The sequence below is a fragment of the Nelusetta ayraudi genome, unplaced genomic scaffold (assembly GCF_046127955.1).
Source record: "Nelusetta ayraudi isolate G7.1 ecotype Tasmania unplaced genomic scaffold, CSIRO-AGI_Nayr_v1 ptg000006l, whole genome shotgun sequence".
Classification (NCBI taxonomy): domain Eukaryota; kingdom Metazoa; phylum Chordata; class Actinopteri; order Tetraodontiformes; family Monacanthidae; genus Nelusetta; species Nelusetta ayraudi.
The window spans coordinates 3,549,964-3,573,512 of record NW_027466056.1 but is presented as its reverse complement, the minus strand read 5'-3'; the positions used below and the strand labels follow the sequence as shown (position 1 = coordinate 3,573,512).

The following is a 23,549-nucleotide window of genomic DNA, read 5'->3' as shown; positions in this document are numbered from 1 at the left end:
GTCTGTAGAAGGAGCTCATGGTTTGAATTTTAACTGAAAAAAAGAGTTCATTCATTCATTCATCTTCCATACCCGCGTATTCCCGAGCTATGGGGCAGGGGGGTCTGCTGGAGCCTCTCCCAGCTGTCTTAGGGCGAAGGCAGAAAAACATCAGGCCCCCTTTTACAAATGTCTCCATTATTGTCACAGATGATAAATGCCTCATATGTAATGTTTTTTTAAATAAATTTCTTACTCATTTGCACATCTCCCCTCAGGTCCTCGTGAGATCACAGCATGCACTCAGTCCAGACGGGGATGTGGGACCCCCAGCCCCCGTCTAAACATGCCTCACCCCTACCCCGACCACCGGAACCCAACCCACGGCCCCCGCACGTGACCACGGCCGCCCCGGCTAAACGGATCACCTTCTACAAAAGCGGCGACAGCCAGTTCGCTGGCGTCAGGATGGCAGTGCACAAACGGAGCTTCAAATGCTTTGACGCCCTGCTGGACGACCTTTCCCAAAAGGTCAGTGTGACGTGAGGGCTCCTTTTGAGGCTGACCTGCAAAAAGACTCACTTTAATCTTTTTATCTTGGCATCAGTGTTTGCTCTATTTCTGTCCTTCCTTACCGCTTTTCTGTCCTCATTGACAGAACAGTCTTGTCGGTTTAAAGAAGTTGCGTTTTTCTAACGTATCACACGTAAAGTGTATTTATACGTGTACACCCCTCACGCAGATGCCGTTGCCATTCGGCGTTCGCACCGTGACCACTCCCCGCGGCACCCACGCCATCAACCATCTGGAGCAGCTCCAGGATGGCGGCTGCTACCTCTGCTCGGACCGGCGGCAGACTAAACCCGTGGACATGGAGCTGGTCAGCAAGCGGCCCAACATCTGGTACCATCACAGCCACAGGCCCCATAGGCCGGACTTTACACCCACAACGCCCAGCGGCCATGTGCCGCACAGGCAGCAGCGACGGATCCTCCTGGTGAAAAACAGTGACCCGGGGATTAGGAGAAGCGTGGTGCTCAGCAGGAGGTCGGCCCGGAGCCTGAGGGCCTTCCTGGATGAGGTGTCGGAAGTCATGCAGTTTCATGTCCGTAAACTCTACACTGCAGAGGGACGAAGGGTAAGAGAAGTATTTTTTTTTAACTTTACAATCAATTTTCGGAGTGCTGCATGTGGAACCTAAAACGATGTAATTATGTTTAGATTGACAGCGCGCAAAGTCTGATGACCTGTCCTGGCGTGCTGGTGTGTGTTGGGCGGGAAGCCTTTAGCCCGACACTGGTGAACTTTATAAGGAAGAACTCAGAAGAAAAGCTCCCTGGGCTGGGCAGCAGGTCCTCTGGTCTGGGCCCCAGGACCCCTGGGAATGGGGCAAGGTCCCCTGCTATGCAAGGTGCAAGATCGCCACCTCATGGCGCACAGTCCAGGGCCAGCGAACACAGCGAAGGGCATGACAGCAAGAAAAATGGTAAGTCATTCCGTCCAACTGTTTTTTCATTTAGTGAAGGTCACAAGACTTACGTTCTGCTTTGCTCTCTCCCACTGGTGTGCAGTCAACTTTGGCCTCGAAACCAAAAAGAGCATCATCCACCCTCGCTCCGATTCCTCAAACCGCTCCACCCGCTTCTCCCTGTCTTCGGACAAGTCGTACAGCAACTGCATCGGCACTGACCCGCAAGCCAGACCTGCAGTCATGAACGAAGATATCGAGAAGCGCGTCCTGGTCAACAAAGACGGAAGCCTCTCCGTCGAGATGAGGGTTCGCTTTCGCCTGCAGAGCGATGAGACACTGCAGTGGTCCACTCAGATTCAAAAGAGGCCATCCCTGACCAATGAATGTTGCCCCCTGAGTCAGGCCCAACCCCACTACCTGCAGCAGGCCCAGTCGGAGAGCTGCTCTGACCCCGACTCTACGTCCTATGACCCAGAGGCTGTGGATTACTCCGCTCAACAGGTCCCGGGAGGAAACCACTGTCCCTGCTGCTATCAGAGGCAGGAACAGCAGTACGACCTGTGGGAAAACCCAGTGCACAGCCGCAAATACGCCGCTGTCCCTCACCCACATGCGACCAGCCACTCCCACACCGTCACGAGACACACCCACTCCTCCAGCTCTTCCTCGTCATGCAATTCCAGGAGGGTGGTTCGCTGCAGGGCACGTCTATCTAACTGCGGAGGAGACATGGATTCAGAGCAGAGGCACCTGGTTCAGGAGGAGATGTGCATGACGGAGCACCTTGAGCGTCGGGTGGAGGTGGAGCAGAATGGAGACAGGCATGTGGAGGTGTGCAGGGTGAGCCGCTGCTGCAGCCGCAGCAGCGAAGTCGTCGCCACAGACAGTAACCTGCGACCAAGCAGCGGAAAGTCAGTGGATGATGAGCTGAAGATGGAGGAAGGGGAGGAGCCTGCACTGTCGACTGTCAGTAGCTCGTCACATGTCCTGCAATCCCTCAGAGAGGACCAAGATGATGACCTGCCGCCCAGTGCCTCACAGTGCTCCCACAGGAATGAATCCGCCGCAACTGCTGATAATCAACAAGCAGGCAGCACCTGCGATGGATGTGTCCAGGGGGAAGGGAGTGGTAGCAGAGCGGTATCAGACTCACATTCAATAGCTGAAGGAAAAGAGGAGATGGAGGTGCCTCAGAGCGGTCATTCCAGAATGAGCAGAGCCTCCTGCAAGTCCAGCAAATCCCAGATCCCAGCCTCAGAGGTAGAGGGACCTGCAGATGAGGCAGATGATGTGATTGAAAGGGTTGCTAGTGGCATGTCTGGTCACACAGGACTTTCAGGGGACTTTGCGCAATCACGATCATCCAGCGTTTGTCTGAACTGCGGTGGGTGTAAAAGTAAAATCACCTCCAATTCCACCAGCAGAGCATCAAACAGGTCGCATCATTCCAACCATGGCTCTCAAAACACTGCGACCCCCATCCCCACACAAGACAATGGCAGTGATGGCAGCAAAGACGACAGTGGCTCCAATGATTCTGCTGTGTCGACACAGTCTAACAAGTCCAACCTTACCAACATTGGAGTACCCAATGGACTAGAAGACAGGCCACCCAGTGCCACCTCAACCAGAAGCCACAAGTCCAGCTGTTATGGCAGGATTAGCGCAGGAGCAGAGGGGGAGAGAAGCCCCAGCGCCCAGTCTCAGAAGTCCAAGTGCGGCATTACAGCAGAGGAAAATGACAGCAAGTCAGCAGAAGAGGCAGAGAGAGCGTCTAGCTCTTTGTCAGCCAAATGTGCTCTGTCTGATAAATCCAACATATCCGGCAAGCTTGGCAAAGCAGAAAGACCCAACAGTGCCATTTCTGCAAAATCAAATGAATCAAAGGCATCAGTTAAGTCTGGCACATCACACAGGTCAACCTGTAGTCACTGTGGACGAGCAGCAACGCCTGGCATAGCCAAACCTGTTGTTGAGACGACACAGCAGGAAGGAGGAACTGAAACAGAGGAGCGAACACAAAGTGTCCTGTCAGCAAAGTCTGGCAAAACTTCAGAAAAATCTGTATCTCCGAGGGTGGACATTGAAGGAGAGGAGAGGGTGATGAGTCAAATGTCTGGTAGATCTGTTAAGTCCAACTTGTCTGTCAAGTCCTCAAAGTCTAACTGCAATGGCTCCTGCAAATCCCACAAATCTAACTGCAGTGAAAGCCCAGAGGCAAGACCTGAAGAAGAAGACCAGACTGGAGATGGGGAAGAGCATCAGGAGCGGGCAGCCAGTGCTTTATCTGCAAAATCGGATTCCCCTTCCAAGTCAAATGGTGATGCTAATTCGAGAGGAGTTTCTCCGAGCACAAATGAAGTGAAGGCAGAGGAAGGCACGGTCAACGGCAGGACCCCTAGCGCCATGTCAGGAAAATCACACACCTCCGCCAAGTCCTCCAAGTCCCAGAGGTCAAACTGCACCTCAGCATTGCTAAATCCAAACCAAGACACCGGCCCCTCCACTGAAGCTGACAGCGATGAGAAGCAAACCCAAGAGCGAGTGGCTAGCGCCATGTCAACAAAGTCCAAATCATCAGCACGGTCTGGCACTTCTCACAAGTCAAAATCAAACCTGAGTGTCAAATCACTGTCACCAAATGTTGTCACTATCAAAACACCGGAGGACAAGGAAGGACATGACACAGTACAGAGAGCTCAGAGTTCTGTGTCAGCTAAATCAGGTAAATCCAATGTTTCATACAAGTCTGGTAAAGATAAAGCAACTGTTGTTGATAACGCAGATGCAGATGAAGACAACAGGCCAATAAGTAAATCCTCCCAACATTCTAATAGCCAAAGTCTCTCCGGTACCAGGGCTGGAGAGGCAAGAGGGCCCAGTGCCTTGTCAGTTCACTCCATAAAGTCAGCCAAGTCAGGCAGGTCTAAATGTAGCTGTGGAGCTGCGTCAGTAAAGAAAGTAGAAAAGGAAGAGCAGGAGGATAAAGAGGCAAAAAGTGAGGAGGCTGTCAGCATACGGTCACCCTCAACCCAAAGAGGGCGGATAGAATCGGGAGGTTCTGACCAACCACTCAGCCGAACCTCTTCCGGGTCAGTGTCTCTAGGGTTGCCAGCAGACACAGCAGAGTCAGACAGTGGAAAGTCAGGCATTTCCTGCTATGTGACCAGTGACATTCCAAATGAAGAGTCTATCTTGAATGAGGATGCCATGGAAACAGAGTCCACAGTATCCAAGATGTCTAAAAATGCTGAAAGCGTGCTATCTCAAAACAACCCAGCAGTTGAGATCCCGACAATTGAAACACCCGGAGGGACTGAAGACAAAAGTGAGGAAAGTGGAGAGAAAAGTGCAGGAAGAGCGTCAAGTGTTATTTCAGCCAAAAGCAACAGATCTAAGAAGTCTCCCTGTTGCTGCGGAACAGAAGCTGGAAGTGTGAAGTCTTCTTCAAAGACGGAAGTTCACGAGACAAACAGCACTGACAACAGGACCTCGTCTGCCCTATCATCAAAAAGTGCAAAGGTTCGCAGCAGGTCTCCAAGAAGTGCAAGTGCTAAAAGTGTCACTCCAATTGAAAACAAATCTGACTCTAGACCAGCTAGTGAGGCAAAGGAGAAAGAGTCCCAAAGTCCCTGCTGCCTGCTGCCCGAGTCAGCAGCTTCAGCTCTTCAGGATCCTTTGAACATCGACAAAAGTCTCAGAGCAAAATCAAGCAGTGTAAAAACCACCAGCTCTCAAAAGAAAGACAAACCACTCAAATCTTCAAGTCCGTGTCCTTTACACACTTCCAAACCAGGCAGCAAAGTGGAGACATGCAGCGGGAGCACCTTGTCACAGTCACTGTCTGCTGCAGACCTGCTCAAAGAAACCATGTCTGTTCCACGACCTCACAGCCAACAATCCAAAGCAAGTAAGACCAGCCAAAAGACCAAAAGCAGGAACCAGCATCACCAGGAGGACACAGAGGAACTGACACCGGCATGTCTGCCAAACGCTTCCCCCTCTGAGGTCGTCAGCGACTGGCTGCGAAGCATCCCTGCCGACAGCACCATGCTCACGCTCGGCGACGAGGAGGAGGAAGGGAAGGACAAGGGTGCGGAAGAAAACGCTGGAGAAGAGACAGCAAAGGAGGAAGCGAGTCCTGGGGATGAGGAAATCAATGGAGAGGAGGGGGAGGGAGCAGAGGGAGAGGAGGAAGTAGCAGGAGAAGAGGCCACAGAAAATAAGAGTTTGGATCCAGCTCCAGGCGACCCAGTGCATAATTCTTACCCGCATATGCTGCTGCTGAAAGGTGAACCTCAGCCTAGGAACTGGCAATCTTCTACGGCAGTGATGAAGGTTCTCCTTAGCTCTTCGCTGGGTCGGTGTCGGAGCTTGCCAGAGGTAGGTTAAACTCCTTGAAATAAATTCTATCAATGTGACCGTAAGTATGTGTAAGATAACCTGTATTTTTCTGCTTTAGGTCTCTCCATCCTATGGCCGGAGACTTAGCACATCAGCCAGGGGATTCTTGGACTGTTTGGCTCAGCTCCAGCTCATTGAACCATCCGTGAACCCAGACCAGCCAAAGGACCGCCGTTATGAGGACGTCATGGCCATCCTACAGTCCCTGTGGCTTACCGAACCAGGAGACATTCTAGCCAAGAACAATGGCGAAGAGCAAGTGACTCCACCAAGGTCCTCATCTGGGGTGGGTATGAGTAGTGGCTCCGGTGGATCGGGGAAAGAAAATGGCAACCAAGAGGGAGATGAGACAGATCAAAACCAAACAAATGAGGCAGAATGTCCACATGAGGTTGAGGGAGTGGAAAAGACAGAAGAAGAGCTTGAGCAGTGTGGTGGAGGTGCAGAGGCAAGCAAAGCTGGGGCAGAGGACACCATTGACAGTGTAGTTCCTCCAAGTTTGGACAGCCCAAAAGCCACCGACACCGACAAGAGTTCCGGCAACGACAGCTCCAAATCCCCAACTGACAACGAACACGAGACACTTGAGGATTCCAGCTCGGGCACGCCCCCCACTGTCCCGCGAGCACCCTTGTCAAAAAAGACATCGCAAGACCCCGACCCAGTCTGGATCCTGCACCTCCTGAAGAAGCTGGAGAAGCAGTTCATGAACCACTACGTCGACGCCATGTCAGAGTTCAAGGTCCGCTGGGACCTGGACGACAGCATCATTCTAGACACCATGATCTCTGAGCTGAAGAAAGAGGTAAGCTGCCGGATCCAGAGCAGTATTCAGCGGGAGATGAAGAAGATTCAAGGTCGCGCCGGCAGACTAGGGAGGTCGCCCCAGCCACCAAAAGGATCAAACCTGTCCAGGGATTCCAGCACAACAGAAAAGAGGCGTCGCATGTTGAGGGTAAGTCCAACACAAAATCTTTCAATCAAACTTGTCGCTCCTTAAATTGCAGAAGGATAACAGTTGCCTCATTTTCTAGGTCATGAAGAACCAGTCAGTAAAAACTGCAGATTCGCTCAGTGATGGGGAGATGACTGGGGAGTTCAGCGACCAGCGGAGCGATGACGAGTACTGCCCCTGCGACGCCTGTGTGCGCAAGAAAATGGCAGCACGGCCTTTTAAGGAAAACTCGCAGGCGGCCGAGGCGCCGGTCATGATGGAATTTGACCTACTCAAGATTCTGCAGCTGAAGAAAGGCCCATCGCCTGCACCAGCGGCCGCGCCACCACCGCCGCCAGAGAAGGAAGAATCTGACAGTGTTTTCACGGAGGAAGATGGCAGAAATTTAGATGTTGTGGAGGAGGAGGAGGAGGAGGAGGAGGAGGAAGAGGAGGAGGAAACTAAAGGGGACATCCAAGCTGATATTATTTTGGAATCAACCATCCCAGAAGAAGATGAGGAGGGAGAAGATGACGATATAGGTGGGACAGGAGCTACGGAGAAAGAGGTCGATGAATCCGACGAGAGGCAGGAAGAGGGAGAAACAGGCGGTGAGGGGGAAGGAGAGGAGGAGGCAGAGAACGGAGAGGAAGAGGAAGTAAAGGAGACCCAATGTCAGTGCCAGTGTGTTAAAACTGAAGGGCAAGGTAAGGAGGAGGAAGAGGGGGAAACAAGCAACAAGGGTGAGACAGCAGGGGAAGAAAGTGAGAGCGCAGACAACAGTGGCGAGGAGGGGGAGAGTGACAAGGAGACGGTGAAGGAGGCGACGACAGTAGAAGGAGAGGAGACAACTGAAAACGGCGAGGACGAGGAGGACGAGGAAACGGGTGGCCAGGACACTGCAGATGAAGAGCAGTCCAAGGAAAGTAGTGATGGGAATGAGGAAGGGGACGACACTGCTGGAGAGGAAGAGGGAGGAGAGACTGAAGAGAAAGCGAGAAAGGCATCCAAGGAGGAAAGAGCAACCCCGCAGGTAGGATGGAGGAAGTGCAACAATGTAATGGTGCACTTTTGTCAATGCGGTATTGCAAAAGTACCCTAATATAGTCAAATTGAATTCAAAGTATAACCTTTAATACCACCCAACAGTTTGTTGAGGTTATAATCTCACCTGCTGGTTGAACCTGAGTTACTTTTAGTTTGAAAAAGAAATAGTTTTAACTAATCTGAAAAGAGGGTGAAATGAGGTTGGATCAGATAACTCAAGAGTTATAAGTAACGGGTTGAGCGCCACCTATTTTTACTTGCCTGTGATGGACTGGGCATGAGTGCCAGGGTTAGAGCGTACTGTCCCTTAAAGAAGGGTCTGACCTAGTGCAGCCCTCGGCGCTGAGGCTAAGCCCAAAGGAAAAGATAATCTCACTATCCAATTAGCGCGACGGCGCAAGCAAATCTGTTTTTGCCGGTGCGGCGTCGTTACTGGCCGTGACAAGCTGTGCGCTAGAAGAGAGAACGTTTGCAGCCGCCGGAGATTAATGCTTTCATTTGTCCTTGCTGTCTCCTGAGAGGCCGTTAACTACTAGCGCTTAGATCAGCGCCGGCCAATTTAGTTAATCACAGCTGCTTGGCGATAATAATATACGTTGTCTCACCAATCGTGGCCACAGGGGGCAACGGAGGGAGAGGAGGCCGACGCTGAGGACTCAGACACCGACAACAAACGTCCCAGCGATACCAGCTGTGACGAATCCGGAGGTGGAGAGAAGGAAGAGGAGGAAGAGGAGGAAGAGGCGGAGGATCAGAAGGAGGAGGAGGCGGCTGTGGAGAGCAAAACTGAGGAAGAGCAGGAGGTGAAGAAGGAGGACGGCGCTCTGTTGCACCAGTTCACCAGGACCTCCGTGGAGTCCCAGCCGGGCTCCCTGGAGGACGTCGACACGGACCCGCCCCAGAACCCTGTCCACGCCATACAAGTGCCCAAAGTGGGTGCTGGCGGCGGTAGGAGTGGCCAGGGGAGGAGCCGCTCTCCAGCCAGGATCAAACGTCACAAACCCAAGGGGAGCGACGGAGCAGAAATGGGGGACTTTTGACTTTTGGCTTTGCCCCACACGGTCCTCAATGCGAGGGCGTGATTCAAAAGACCAAGAATTAAAAAAACAGAAAAACAAGAAAACACTTCAAGCACTTTAAACCTCCAGGAGAACATTCCATAGTATAAAAACATGAAACCACCACCATATACTTTTCATCATTGTGCTTATGTTTGTCATTACTATATCTACTTCTTTTTTTTTGCTGTATATGTATTAATAAGGTATATTACGACACCTCAGAGTGTTTTGATGACAATTCAGTTTTATGTCCAATGAAGCACAGGCTCATTTATTTATTTAGCTCAAATACCAAGTACCTCAGACATATGTATTGTATTACAGTATTAATTGTTTAAGCCAACGTACTGTATTGACAATTGGTTATTTTATGGATTGAACTCTCTGTGCATTTGTTGACGTTACTGTCACTGTCATATTCTCAGGGGTTTGAAAAGTAAGATTTCAATGTGCAGCCACTAACTAGTACCTAGCTACCTGCTAACGCTGGGAGGGAAGGTAGATTTGTGTTGCAACCTGGTTACCTAAAAGAAACAAAATTGACTGTGAGCAGTTTTTTTTCCACTTTCACTAAAAGTTTAATACAATACAAAGTTAGCTTGACTTTCCTAGCAAGAGAAGCAATGGGAATAAGCTAAGCTAAAACATATAAGAGCAAAACTCATAAATGAGCTTATGTCTTTTGTTGCTTTTGAAGCTAACCAATTTGTCAATTTCTGCGTCAGCAAAGCTAACAGCTGCAGCTTTTTATGGGGCGCAAACGCAAGAGCTAATCGATAAGTGTTTTACTCTTCAACTGGCTTAATTGGAACATTTCAAAATTGTGGGGTTTTTGTCCTGATGTTGCTCATTACCTAGGGATATATATTTGGCATTGTTACTATATAGCTGCTAATTGTGTTTCTTCATTATACAGAGACTTTCCACCATTCCAGTTTGCTAAACACGTTCGCGTAAATTTCAGGAGGCTGGAGTCTAAATTCTTGGCTTATTTCAAACGGTCCTCTGTCGCCGGGTGTCAAGACCATTCCTCACACGTTCACCGCAGATTGGGGTGTTTATTGTGTTAGGTGGCCACACGAGGCAACGGCGCGAATCGTGTCACCGATGCCTTACTGTATCCATGGTTATACGGAGGGAGGGGCGGGACCGTCTCACGTTTCGTCTTGTCCCCCTCCTTTGGAGTGGCTCTCCAGCACACCGGAGAGCTCGCGCGAAGAGTCTGAAACAGATCAAAGCTGCTCATTAGAACAGGGAAAAACAGACATTTGCGGAGGATTTTCGTTTAAACATATAATCCTCGCATATTTAAACCAAATAAAGCTGAGAGAGTTGGACCCCACTCCTTCTGCGAGAAGCATTTACAGTGTTTTCTGCACATGTACTATTGTGCCGCAAATGGGGAAAGAAAGTGTTCGTCAAAGGCCTCCCGGTTCTGGTACTGAGAAGACGTGTGCGTGTGTATGCGAGTGTGTGCCTATGTTTGCTTGTATTATCCTCATATACCAACAAAATGTACCTAGAGCTAACTGACGTATGAAAGACAATGATGTAAATAAAACGCTCCTCTCCCCCTTGGTCTTCTGTATTTCAAGGCCGCTCGGCACAGTTGTTTTGCCCACACTCTGTACTTGAACTTCCTGGTTGCAGTCGGCTCCCTTTCCAAAGGTGCTCCCAAAGCTGCTCTCAAGATACACGCACGTCAACGCTAATCCGCTACCTGTTTTTCTTTTTTCTTTTTTTTGCGAGGGCCGCGTGCGTCGAGGGATTGAGGCTGACTTACATCATGCGGATGAAAACGGCTAAGCCTGTGTCTCCTGAATAGAAGAAACTGTAACGGGATGAAAACAGAGAGGGAAAGTCGGTTGATAGGGACGGAGAAATTTCCTGTGTTCTTGGAGGCAGGAGGGAGGTCAATGCAATCACGCATGGCAACACAGTATCCTGCATATACATCAAATTATAAGTATCATGTATGTATTCATGCACACCATAACATTTTTTTCTGGATGCCGCCATGGAACGTTTTGTGTGTATGGAGCCATCTAGTGGTGGAAAAAATGTTTTGCAACACACTTCATTTTTTATTCACGAGATTGAAACAATACATGGGAGCCAATCCTCAAATCTAAAGCACTTCTGAAGCCATTAATATATGTTGTTGTTTTTTAAAGCAGCAATCACGTGACCCTAATAGAACAACATGTCGAGGGATGCGGGGGCGGGGGCGGGGTCACACTCGTAGACACGCCGCCACGGCATCCCTCACCGCTGGGTGTCGCTCAAGATGGGACTCTGCCTCCGCCAGGGAGCAGCCGACCAGCAGGCAGACCAAAGCCAGGGGGACGACCTGGGCAGGGAGAGACAGCGGGGTACAGCTGCAGTGAGGCGGACTGAAGAGGTCATAGGTCATAGGTCACACCCACTGCAGGCCTTCCTGCCTCCTCACCTTGCTCCTGTGTGTGGCCGCCAGGGCGTGAGCGGTGATGTCGAGCGACGAGACGTCGGCCGTCAGCTGCTCTCGGCGGTAGACGGCCTTCAGCAGGGACTCCTCGCAGTGAGCTTCCGGCCGCCCAGACAGCTTCTACAGGAGGGAGGGAGGGAGGGAGGGAGAGAGGGAGGAAGTCATCCATCAGTCTTCATGACACCATTCTAATTTTACAACTCATAGCGCCAATCATTGTAGCGCATCACTGGATTAGAGCATTGTCAGTTTATTAGGAAGGAAACTTTTTTTTAAGAGACAAAAAAAACCTTTGGGATTGATTCAATTAATATTGTTAAATTAAAACAGGGGTCACCGACCTTTTTGAACCTGAGAGCTACGAAGGGTGACCAGTTTGCTGCGCCCTTCTGAAATAACCTGTTTATTAGTTTTTTTTGGATGTACTTTTATCTTATTTATTGTTATATTTTTTTGTTAATGTTGTTGCTATTGGCACGGTTCTGTCTTGTGTTTCAATTGCTGCTGAAATCAATAAAGTTCTATTCTATTCTATTCTAAAAAGGTTATCTCAGCTTGCCTTTAATTATACATTATTACTAATGATATCGATCTATGCAAAGAAAAAAGGCAAACACTGACTTTATATGGATGCTTACAGATAATATCAGTAATCAACACTTAATTCTATTAGTCAGAGTTTGCAGAGTTCACCTAAACTTCTCTAAACTTCACGTATAATACAATATTTCTAATCTTTTTATCTTTTAAGATATTGTTGTTGTTTTTTAATCTACATAAATGCAAGTGTGATTACAAAAGAATAGCAACAGAATAAAATGAAATTGTCTCTGTGTTGGTGACCCCTGAATTGAAATAAGCCGTGGAGGTGGGAAAAGTTTTGTAGTTTCATGGAAATTTTAATTAGCAACTCGTCTGAGGACGACCTCGATGATCAATTTGAGGTTAATAACTGATTTTATTATATTGGGTAAACTTTATTAAATTCTGTGTATTTATTTATTCATCCATTCATACATTGCTACTTCAATTAAAAGTACAAGAGGAAAGAAAGTGGTTGACATGACATCAGGGGCCACGAAAAAGGATGAAAGCAGTAAATGTATGTATTTATTTATTTATTTATTCTTTGACACACCTGGAGGAGACGCTGGGCCCGGTGGTACAGTTTGCTGTTGGTGACCTGCACGTCGATCATGTGGTTTTGATAAACCTTCCCCTTCAAGACATGAGCGCCGGTGCTCACTGCGTTCAGCACCAGCTTGGTAGAGAGCTCCCACTGCTGGAGGGAGGGAGAGAGGGACGGAGGGGGAGAGAGGTGTGCTGATTGGATGGACCCAAAGCAGCGGCAGACCCAACAGAAAACAAGAAACACAGAAAAGAAAAGAAAAAAAAAGTACAAGGCAAGATGTCTAAAGTGAGACCTGCACATCGTTGGAAAAGAAATAATCACAGACAACACTTGCTAAATTTGGACCTGCAGAGGGCAGTGATGCAGAGGTAAAGAGAGCAATTACTTTTTTATATTTATAAAGTTTTATAATTGTACTGACCTTGAGAGCACTAAGAGGCAGCTTAAATGTATTTATTCATTGATTGTTTTGTTGTTTGTTTGTGTTTCCGTGAATTTCCTCTTAAATAATGATGACCTGTGTTGTGTTTTTCTTGTTTCTTCTTTCATGTGTGTGTGTGTGTGTGTGTGTGTGTGTGTGTGCGTGCGTGCGTGCATTTGTACTTTACCATACACTGCAAGTTCCCTGAAGAAGGCGGCGGCCACCTGATTGTTAGCGAGGTCAGACACAGTTTATTGATCATATCCTATTAAAAAAAACACACACAACAATGTCAGACCTACTAGATAGACGGACATACATATGTACAGACAGACAGACAAACATTACTAGTGAGGCAGCGGCTGCAGTGTCTCCTCCGTCCACTTGGTGGCAGATGGCGTGGAGGTTGGACGTCTTCTCTCTCACGCTGCTCGCCGTCGCAGCCACTTCCTCGAGGTCGTCTGCGGGGGTGGGGGTGGGGGGTGCGTGTGAGTGGGGGCGGGAAGTGAACAGAGGTCAACGCCCGTGGAATGTTGCGCAGAGTAACTTTTGCATCGTGCGAACGTCGGCCAAACTTCCCACCGGAGTGAGTGTACAGCAGCAGAACAGCGTCACCGTCGCAGAGGGACGGCAGGACCAGACGCAGGAAATCCTGGTGGGAGACGCAGAAGTTGGGACCCTGGAGGAGAGAAATCACAATCACATGGGCACAACTATTTTTTATTATTATTATTATTTTTTAACAGTATGACAACAGCTGTACTGTTGCTTGTGCTGCCAGACTGTGAGTCACATTATATTAATAAATAACGATGGACGATAAGAAGAAGCATTTTGTGTAAATTTGTGAAACACCTGGGTATGTTTTTCCTGTGTTTGTATTGTTTGGGTTTTTTTTGCTGATGAAAGTGCGATCACTGGAGCTTCGCGAGGCGTGAATACTGACATGAAGTGAGAACATTGCCACTTGGGGAAAGTAGATAATGAGCTAGTGCAAAAAAGAGAGAGAGAAGGGGGGATGTAAAAGAGGAAAATAAGATATAAAAGACTGAAATCGTCAAATTCTCCAAGTCAAGCATTTCAGGGAAAAGAAATTAATTTCCTTCCAGATTGGACCGAAATATTGCAGACAGAAGTCAGAGAGCCATGTTCAAATCCAATTAAAGGCGACCCGCACACAGACGATGTGTTCATGTCTGGGGAGTATTTGGCACTAATCCCACCCACAGGTTAATCCGCCAGTTCGACTCAGCCGTCGTCCGTAAACTGGATGTGATGCTAATTGGATATCACGCCCCCCCCCTCCCACCAGGACTCTTTTAATCTTCTGTGTCGTCGTGACATCTCCTGCTTTCATTGCAGCAGCCAGCTGCGACGTTGCTGTTATGTTTCCCTTCACGTACCAGCGACGTCAGAGGACCCTCGTTGTTGCCCAGCTCCTCGTACCCCCCGCGGACGAAGCCTCGCACATCATTGTAATCTTACACCAGAGGGGAAAGGAAAAAATAAAGAGAAACAGGCACATTAAAGGTCCCGTGTTGTGGGAAACTCTTAACGGTAGTAAAATGTTTCAGCAAACTCCATCCGTTATCCCTCGCGGAGCTAAATTTTCCAGTTCTAGATGTTCTTCTGGCCTTCGTGATGTCACAAAAGGCAGCTGAAAACCCCACCCACCAGTACAGTTTAGTTCCCCTTCCATAAGCGCGGGAGGGTCCAAACAAATCATCAGTTTCAGCAACAAAGCCAAAACAGGAGGTTAAAATCCAGCTTCCTTTTTCAGGGAAACGGGCAGGCTGCAAACAAAGGGCTAGATACAGTCAGGTGTACGGTCAGCTTTTTTTTGGGGGGGGGGGATAATCTATCACATAACTCCACTTCGCTGGTTCTCTAGCAATGTGGATTTTGAGGCACTAATTTATCACATTTCGATGCTACCGTGCTTTTTTTTTAACGACGTTCTATGAGGATTACTCGTAAAATGAAATTCTATTTTGCGACTTTTACCTGCGCCGAACGTCAGGTTACACTCGCTGGCGTCAATGAGCCCCATCACACCCAGGGAGCCCCAGCCCAGGTAGCACACCCGCCTGTTGGAGCGCAAACTGCAACACACAAATACACAGCTGAAATCTGCAGTACATGCAGAAATCAGAGTTTTCCCAATGCGATTGGATACAGCAGCATCTGCTTGGGCTGCAGATCAGGTTGTTTGTGTGTGTGTGTGTGTGTGTGTGTGTGTGTGTGTGTGTGTGTGTGTGTGTGTGTGTGTGTGTTTTATCCTTCGAGCAAGCTAGAAGCAAATCCACCGTGATAAATGTCATTGCCGCAAGTTTCACATGATTTTTTCCCCCTTCTTCTTCTGGGAAAAAAAGTTTAGCAGGATCGATTTACAGTTTCAAAGGTCGAGGCGAAAGCTGCCAAGTATGAAGGGATGTTCCTGCACCTCTGCCCCGCCGCCTCCAGCAGAGAGCCGATGCCCCGGCGCTGAGCGTACGTGGCCTCCAGGCACTTCCTGTAGGCCCCGAGGTGCTCGCCGATGCCCCTAGTGGGAGGAAAGAGGAAGATAAACTGGGAAAAAACGTTTAAGCGGAGTTATTTCAAGAGCACAGCAGCGTCCAAAAATAGCATAATGACAAAAAGTGGCCACTAGAGGTCAGCGTGACACAGAGGATTTTAAACATCAGGACCATGGGAGGAGGACGAGCTCTCACGCAAGAGCTGCAAAGAAGAAGAAGAGGAAGAAGAAGAGTCACGTTTGCAGCAGCAGCAGCTGCAGCGTGTGGTCGCATAGAGCTACAGAGACTAGACACGTCGGTCAGGACACGAACGAGCACTTAACGCATCTCCCGGGGTCACAGGCAGTGGAAGAAAAGCAGGTTCAAGCGCCAGTAAACCGGAGGTGTGAAACTCCCCAGTTATGAACACAACTTGTGATTTCCATCCTTCAGTGTCACACAGTGGGAACAACTGGCTTTGTTTGCATGTGAAACATGATCACATTGAACATTGAGGATCATCATAAACATCCCAAGTGAGCAAAAAAGAAAAAGGATCTTTAACCGCAGGAGGCACTAAAGAAACATATTATATTTGATTGAAATTATAATGTTGTTGCAGTTTAACACATTATTAAATCTTTTTTTTTTTAAATATTTATTTAAAGTAAAACTGAATTTGAATCTATCATTATTATTAAGGTTCTTCTACATTTGCAGCTTCTCTTTCTGGTACTGTGGAAGCCTGAAGGCGATGCTCACCTGCGTGTGACGGGCACGTGTGCGAAGGCGGCGGCGTGCGCGGCAGCCAGGGCGACCTCCAGGATGACCTTGGTGGCGCTGCCGCCCTTCATCCTGGACGAGCCGCTGACAGCTTCGGGCTGACAGGGCAGCGAGTGTCGATGTGAGCTTCTTTTTTAAAATAATGGTAATGTGGTGTTTTCACCAGGTGCACGGAAGAATAAGGGGCGGGTTGAGCATGAGGGCTTAGACATATTTACAGGATTATTTATTCTATGTATTTTCCTATAATTGGCATTGATAAATATGCTGGTTAACTGTATGTGATTGTGTGAAAAACAGTTTACACAGGAAATAAATAATCATTATGTGGAGAAGGAGCAGGGTTAAATAAGCGAATGCTTCTCCCTGCTCCTTTTCAAACACGCTCAGTTAAAATGATTTCTATCGTTATTGCGCTCCTCACCCCGACTGCCGGGTTCACAATGAAGGCCTCGTGACTCCGCTGCATCCGCCGCACCACGTCCAGGAAGGTGAAGCTGCAGCCCGCCACGGCCTCGTCCCTGTGGTGACGACGCCGTTCAGAGTGTTCTAAGCTGTGTCGCTAACGCGCTACGTTACATTGAACTCGTTCACACCTGGCCTGGTCCGCAGGATTGAAGCCGACCAACACCGGGGTGAAGACGTCCGGCCGCTGCAGGCACCAGTCCAGCTGACCGGCCACAAACGGAGCCTGTCGGGAAAACAAACCAAGAGAGGAGTCGCTTGTTGTTTGCTTTTGTTTTTTTTTTTATTAATTTCCCAGAATGCATAGCGAGGCCCACCACTCACCGACAGGCCGCAGGAAATCCCGATAAACAGGACGCGCCTCTTCCCCTCGCAGGCCTGTCCAGTTAGAAAAAGGAAAATAAATAAAACAATAAATGAATTTATGAATGAATAGGTAAAAAGACAGACAGACAGACAGACAGACAGACAGATAGACAGATAGACAGACAGATATAGATAGATAGATAGATAGATAGATAGATAGATAGATAGATAGATAGATAGATGAGCAGGAAACAAAGTGCAGGTGTTAAAAAACCTCTTGCTGACCTGCTTCAGACTGAGCGTGCCCAGTGCCGCGTCATCCTCAGGAGCTTCCTGTGATGACAGCAGGGCTCTGGGGGATCAAATCAAGGCTTCTGTGATCTTCGTATTCACTCTCTTCTATTTGGTGTTATTGTTATTGGTTTGTCCCATTGGTACCTGTCGCCCCCCGCAATAGTGTATGAATACACACAAGGCTGGTTCGTCTCCTTCAGCAGCCTGTTGAACGCTGACTAACACACACACACACACACACACACACACACACACACACAAAGCATACACACAGGGATACACATTCACACAAAGGATAGGATAATAATAATAATAATAATAATAATAATAATAATAATAATAATAATAATAATAATGAACAATAATAACAATAAACTCCCAAGCTATTTCCCTAAAATTCACTTGCTTGAGCCACATTTCAACAACACAATTTTTCAATATAACAACAGCAACAACAACTAACTTACTGAGATGAGGAAAGCCATCCAGCCAGAGGTGCCGCAGCCGCTCAGCACCACCAGGCTGTCCTTAGGATCCTGTTTTTTGTTGTTGTTGTTTTTTTTAAACACAAGAAACGTGAGTTGAGAGCAGACCGACCAATGACAGCTCAGATTAAAGCCAGAGGGGGGTGTGCGTACCTTGAGAATAAGCTCCACCCTCTTTGCAACCTCTGTCAGAGCGACCACCACCGGCTCACTGAGCAGCCTCTGAAAACCCCACCATCATCACTGTCGTCACAACTCGAGTGTGTGCGTCTGTGTGTGTTTCTGTGTGCGTGTGCGTGTGCGTGTTTACCTGGTAGGCTCCTCCGCTCTCTCCATCGTGGAAAATCTGGCCGTCGCAGGCCTCCAGCATCCTCACGATGTCATTGGCCGACGCCTGGTCCAGGTCCCGGGTGAGGGGGTTGGACTTCTCGGTGACAGGAAGTGACGCCTCATACTCTGGGGACTGAGAGAACCATCTTGTCTAAAGGTTTAAAGGTTTCAGCTTCATGTATGAAGCTGCTTAACTTAGCTTGGCTTGTGGCTGTGTGAAACTAGCTGTGTTTCCATTACCCCTAGAATTGAGCAAAACTTAAATATTGTAATAAAAAACTTCAAAAAACCTCTCAAATATGGCTAAAAGGTTTTGATACTCCAGTGAGGTGTGTTTTCGATGTAGGGGTATATCGCAAAAGTAAAAAAGTTAAAAGGTATCGCAAAAATTTACACATCACCGGACGTGACGTATGGGGTCACGTGACCAGTTCACATCAAGTGAAAATGGCGCACTATTTTTGGACAGAGGTGGAGACGTAACATTTTTTACATGTAATCAAAGAGAAAAATATAACAATGTGTAATATATCATTCTTGACAACAAACAAACGTAAACAAATAAAAGCAAACGTAATTCTCAAAAATCTCGCGGGACAAGATTTTACGAGAATTAAGGCTTATGCGCTTCACACCATTCAAAAAACAAAAGACAGTAATGGAAATGCAGCTCGTGTCTTTGAAGCCCCACGGTATTTAGCTCGTGACTAAAATGACTCTAAACACTGAAATAATGACTTACTGACTATTGATATCACTTCTTCAAGTTTGTCGGGCCGGATTAGTTTACTGGGCCGCATATGACCCTGGGCCGTAGTTTGCCCACCTCTGGCTTAGAGTATCAACTAGAAAGGTGATGATATCATCTTTTAAAGTGGGGAACTTTTCTTCACTTCCGCCCGACAGGCTCCCTCAGTTTTCTGCAGGAGCCTCAGGCAAACAGATTCGCTAATGCTACGTTAGCCGGCCGCTGCTAACAAGCAATCACTCGTTTCCCCAGCGTTCCTCGCCGTCCGACGCCGGTCATACCTCCCACTCGGCCCCTCCTGCGCCTGCCATTGTGCCGGAAGTCTCGCCCTTCGACCGTCAGAAGAGTTAGAATTTTCTCCAGAAGAAAACCTCCCCTTCCCACAGAGCCGTGTCCTTTTGTCGTCTATGGCGGATTTTGAAGGAAAACGAAAGCACAGAGAGAGGCGGGGGGGGCCTCTATCTGCGGTGACAAAGTTCACCTGCAGGACCTTTGAGACCCGGCAGTGAGAGCAGCTGCGGCACTCATCTCAGGGAAGTCACGCAAAGAAAAGTTCAATGTCACACACTCAGACTGCCGGTGGGCTGGTTGCCACTAGACTGGGAGAGGGTCTGTGCCCTTTGTGACATCGCGAGGGGGCCGTTTCCATAGCTGAGCACGACGACAAGCGAGCAAAGGTGCTTTAGTCACTTCTGGGGGAATTCACTGACAGATTTGACACATGCGAATGTTTAAAAAAATAAAATAAAATCTATTCAAAAAAAGTTCTAGATTTGATTTGATTTGATGAAACACTATTAACATCAGTCGAAAAACGACGCAACAGTGTGGAAAAAGACCAAATGACTCTCAGACGCAGCGTGACGAGTGTTCACACGCCAGCAAACTGAGACTCTTTCAGACTCCTCTGAAAAACTCCCACCTCCGTCTCGCGAAGCTGCTGGCTAATCGTCTGGCGCTGACAGATCCGAGGGGACGCTTGGTTTTTCTCTCTCTCTCTCTCTCTCTCTCTCTCTCTCTCTATCTCTATCTCTCACGACATGTTCCATCAACAAAGACAGTGTTTGTCCTCGCACTTCGCTAAACCCCTGTCGCCTCGTTTACTCACTAATTGCCACCTCCGACCCGCAGCCGACTGACCGCCGGCGACATCGGCCGGTTGCGAGGGACAGATTGGCGTTAAACGTCTCTGAGTCAGCTGGCTGGTAGGGCGCAGCGCCACCTCTGGTTGCCGGAGGTGGGGGGTGTCGCTACCGTGCCAGGCCCCCGGCTGCTTGCTAACATTCGCTAACTTGACTCGGAGAGATTTGTACAAAACCCGGGAGTCAATCTACAAGTAAATTGTAATACATTTTTATTTTGAAGAGGGCATTAGAATGCAATATTTGCTTTCAGACCATTACACAGTCAGATTTTGCCGCTCACAATACTTTTTCTTGAAACAAAACTGAACAAAATACAAAAAAATCAGGGATGCCATTTTAGAAAAACTTATGATGGACATATATAAAGGAGTGAGAGAGAGAATGATACAAACAATACAAACAAATTGGGCTTGGGCACAGCAGGACGTTTGACAGTAGAAAAAAAACGAGCAATGCAGAATCAATCTTTCAAGTCATCTATTTATAGGGTACCAACATATCCAACCCACTTGGTCCAACGTTGAAGCGACCACTGTTCTAACTGCATTTGTAGCACCGTATCGCGTTAGCGGTTAGTTTGTTTTTGTTTAAACTGGTTAGACATCTGTCGCAATTCAAAATCCGACAGGTAGGCGGTGCCAAAGTCCAGATGCCGGTCTTTAGTGGTTTCAAAACTTGTTTTCTTTTCTCATTGTTTGTTTCTTTCGTTGTTGATGGATGGATGGGTGAAGAATTGGATGGATGGATGGATGGATGGATGGGTGGGTGGGTGGATAAATAGATGGGTGGGTGGGTGGGTGGATAAATAGATGGATGGATGAATGATGGATGGGTGGATGGATAAATGATAAATGGGTGATGGATAGGTGATGGAGGGAGGGGTGGATGGATGGATGGGTAGATGAATGAGTGGATGGGTAGATGAATGATGAATTATGGAAGGAGGAGGGATGGGTAGATGATGGATGGGTGGGTGAATAATGGAGGGAGAGGTAGGTGGGTGGATGATGGGATGACGGATGGATGGGTGAAGGATTGGATGCATGGATGAGTGGACATATATATGGATGGGTGGGTGGATGGATGATGGATTGATAAATGGTTGCAAAACTCATTTTTTTGTCATTGTTTCATTGTCAGGTTAATGTTTTGGGGTTTTTTTGTAATTAAGAACCCAACCAACATGACTCAAGCGAATCACTGGTAATAAAAACATATAAAGTTAATTCATTTTTGTTTTTGAGACAAATTACTTACATATTGTTGCACTTAACAACTTAACAACTGAAGCTGAAAAAATGGGACGTGAAGAAGAAGCAGAGGGAAAGTGGACCTGACCTGTCCTCCTCCTCCTACTACTCCTCCTCCTGCGGCTCCTTCTGACATCTGCCCCTCGAGTTCTGGGAAGAAATCTAGACGGCCGCTTGAAACACAAGCAGCTTCCATGGAAATGCAGCAACTCACTCAGCCTCACTGCATTCACGTGTATCATCAAATACACTGCAGCAGAAGGGCCTTCGCTTTCAGAACCTCCTTCCCCTCATTTCAAACAAAGCTTTGGTTTATTTAATTCAAACACAAATCCCCCTCACACCTCCCAAAGGAGCCAGGAAGCCCTTAACTCTAAAGTGGCTCTTTCCATAATCAGCCATTTAAAAAAAAAAAAAAACATTCAGGGTGCAGAAGAAAAGAAGAGCCATTAAAACAAAAAAAGTTTGTTTGGGTTTTTTTTTTGTTTCAAGCTCACAGTGATTTTTAACTGCAAACCAACTTGGCAGTAAAAGGTATGTTGTGCTGTAAATTGATTAAATTTAATGTAACATTGCCAACACTTCTCTAATCAGCCTGCGACCATAATCACTTCCAATCTGTTGCAGCACCCACTCGTTTCCTCCTCCCTATGTAAGAGTTATATACAGTATAGCTGACTATACAGTGAACATAAAACAATAAATTCATTATTAAATATATAAAATATATAAATACATAATTAACTTACAAATAATGGGCGACACTGTGGCGCAGGGGTTAGCGCTGCCGCCTCACAGCAAGAAGGTCGCGGGTTCGATTCTGGGGCCCGGGCCTGGGACCTTTCTGTGTGGAGTTTGCATGTTCTGCCTGTGTCTGCGTGGGTTCTCTCCGGGTTCTCCGGCTTCCTCCCACACTCCAAAAACATGCATGTGAGGTCAACTGAACGTTCTAAATTGTCCGTAGGTGTGCATGTGAGTGTGAATGGTTGTCTGTGTCTGTGTCTATGTGGCCCTGCGATGAACTGGCGACTTGTCCAGGGTGCCACCCTGCCTTCGCCCTAAGACAGCTGGGAGAGGCTCCAGCAGACCCTCGTGACCCTGAATAGGAATAAGCGGGTATGGAAGATGAATGAATGAACTTACAAATAAATATATATTTGCATTTTCGAGTCCATATTAAGCTAAGCGTTTTTCCACATTAAAAAAAACCCACTCACCTTTTCTAGCTATGGGTCAGCGTGGGCGCAGTGCATGATGGTATATCTTGCCAGGTTAGTGGCCATCGGTTGTACTACTACCACTACTTTTAGTGATGCATTGTGGGTTGCAACGAGCGCAAGTAGTATATAGTGAATACAGACTTTCACTGAGGAATCGGACGTCGCTGCAAAATGGCGCTTCCCATCTATAATCAGTAGGGGGCGCTTTCAGACTCAGGCCAAGTTTTCGATGATAGAAAGTGATAAAGACGCTGCGTTATCTTGAGATTTTCTGACTAATTCAGCAGCCCAGCACCATCTCCCCATTGTTGGCCGTCGCTCTGAACGCGCTGATTGTTTCACTCCGATGTGGCTGCATTGTGTGGAGGAGGGACGGAGGAGGAAGAGGAACAAGAAGCAGAAGACGCACAAATTGCTTGTTTTTCCTTCCCGCCCTTTTGAAGCCGCTCTAATCTCGCTGCTGCCAATCAAAAACGCCCTGAGTCATGTCACTTTGGAACAATGTAATCATGGTCTTGGGGCCTTTATTTGAAGTTTTTTCTGAATGTTTTTCTAACTCCAGCAGCTCCTGGATCAACACATTCAGGAGCTGCTGGAGCGATGAAACGCAGGAAGTTGAGTCCTACATATCTGGTTGCTGCAACGTTAAAAACACACACACACACGCACACACACACGGACACACGGACACGGACTCTCAACCCTGTAACTCTCTGGGACCTGGGACTTGGTCCGAGGATTACCAACAAAGATCTCCGCCGGCCGGAGCATCTCAGGTCACGTGACCTCCTTCAGAGAAAAATCCAAAGTGTCACTTTGCTGGCACTCACGTGCAGCTATGCAGCCGTCGCCATGACAACAGGGAGGCTAAGAACGAACGTGGAAAAGACAAGATGTTTAGGATGCAGCCCGTGTGTGTGTGCATGCGCACCACCGATTAAAAAAACACAAACAATGTGTAGGTCGTGACTTATAGTCGATTCAGTTTGACTCCTTCTCTCCGTTTCTCTGCAAAACTCTCTCCCGTCCTCCTCCTCTCTCTCGGACCACCACAGCAAATCCTTCCACACCTCCTTCTGTGGCTTTATCCCCTCTCTCTCTCTCTCCCTTCCACT

The 23,549-nt window shown here is 47.9% G+C and overlaps 2 protein-coding genes across 3 annotated transcripts; one reads left to right on the top strand and one right to left on the bottom strand.

The window, feature by feature from the left end:
* The first annotated feature begins 265 nt into the window (after positions 1-265).
* rp1l1a (rp1 like 1a) lies at positions 266-10,168 on the top strand. The gene is made up of 7 exons (XM_076015709.1): positions 266-510; positions 722-1,117; positions 1,201-1,465; positions 1,551-5,833; positions 5,913-6,809; positions 6,889-7,821; positions 8,456-10,168. The coding sequence occupies exons 1-7, from the start codon at positions 277-279 to the stop codon at positions 8,873-8,875; spliced, it is 7,428 nt and encodes a 2,475-aa protein (XP_075871824.1). The 5' UTR covers positions 266-276; the 3' UTR covers positions 8,876-10,168.
* A 769-nt stretch (positions 10,169-10,937) lies between these two features.
* Positions 10,938-19,309, bottom strand: gckr (glucokinase (hexokinase 4) regulator). Of its 2 annotated transcripts, none has more exons than XM_076012392.1 (19): positions 19,101-19,309; positions 18,052-18,204; positions 17,895-17,963; positions 17,724-17,792; positions 17,401-17,474; positions 17,248-17,314; positions 16,981-17,034; positions 16,788-16,882; positions 16,616-16,712; positions 16,171-16,289; positions 15,357-15,455; positions 14,918-15,015; positions 14,317-14,393; positions 13,496-13,592; positions 13,262-13,374; positions 13,101-13,178; positions 12,499-12,639; positions 11,346-11,480; positions 10,938-11,246 (listed from the first exon to the last, which is right to left on the bottom strand). In XM_076012392.1, exons 1-19 carry the CDS (start codon positions 19,128-19,130, stop codon positions 11,130-11,132), a joined length of 1,782 nt encoding a protein of 593 aa, XP_075868507.1. In that variant the 5' UTR covers positions 19,131-19,309; the 3' UTR covers positions 10,938-11,129. The 2 variants fall into 2 exon arrangements, with proteins under 2 accessions (XP_075868507.1, XP_075868506.1); XM_076012391.1 differs by having other exon boundaries at positions 12,499-12,642; positions 19,101-19,305.
* Between the last annotated feature and the right edge of the window lie 4,240 nt (positions 19,310-23,549).

Coding starts and splice junctions, on each gene's coding strand:
- gckr (XM_076012391.1), bottom strand. CDS start 19,130: ATGGCAGGCGCAGGAGGGGCCGAGTGGGAG. Junction 17,475..17,723: donor GGATGGCTTTCCTCATCTCA/GTAAGTTAGTTG, acceptor TGTGTGTGTTAG/TCAGCGTTCAACAGGCTGCT. Junction 15,456..16,170: donor CACGTGCCCGTCACACGCAG/GTGAGCATCGCC, acceptor TCCTCCCACTAG/GGGCATCGGCGAGCACCTCG.
- rp1l1a (XM_076015709.1), top strand. CDS start 277: ATGCACTCAGTCCAGACGGGGATGTGGGACCCCCAGCCCCCGTCTAAA. Junction 5,834..5,912: donor GGTGTCGGAGCTTGCCAGAG/GTAGGTTAAACT, acceptor TTTCTGCTTTAG/GTCTCTCCATCCTATGGCCG. Junction 7,822..8,455: donor AGGAAAGAGCAACCCCGCAG/GTAGGATGGAGG, acceptor TCGTGGCCACAG/GGGGCAACGGAGGGAGAGGA.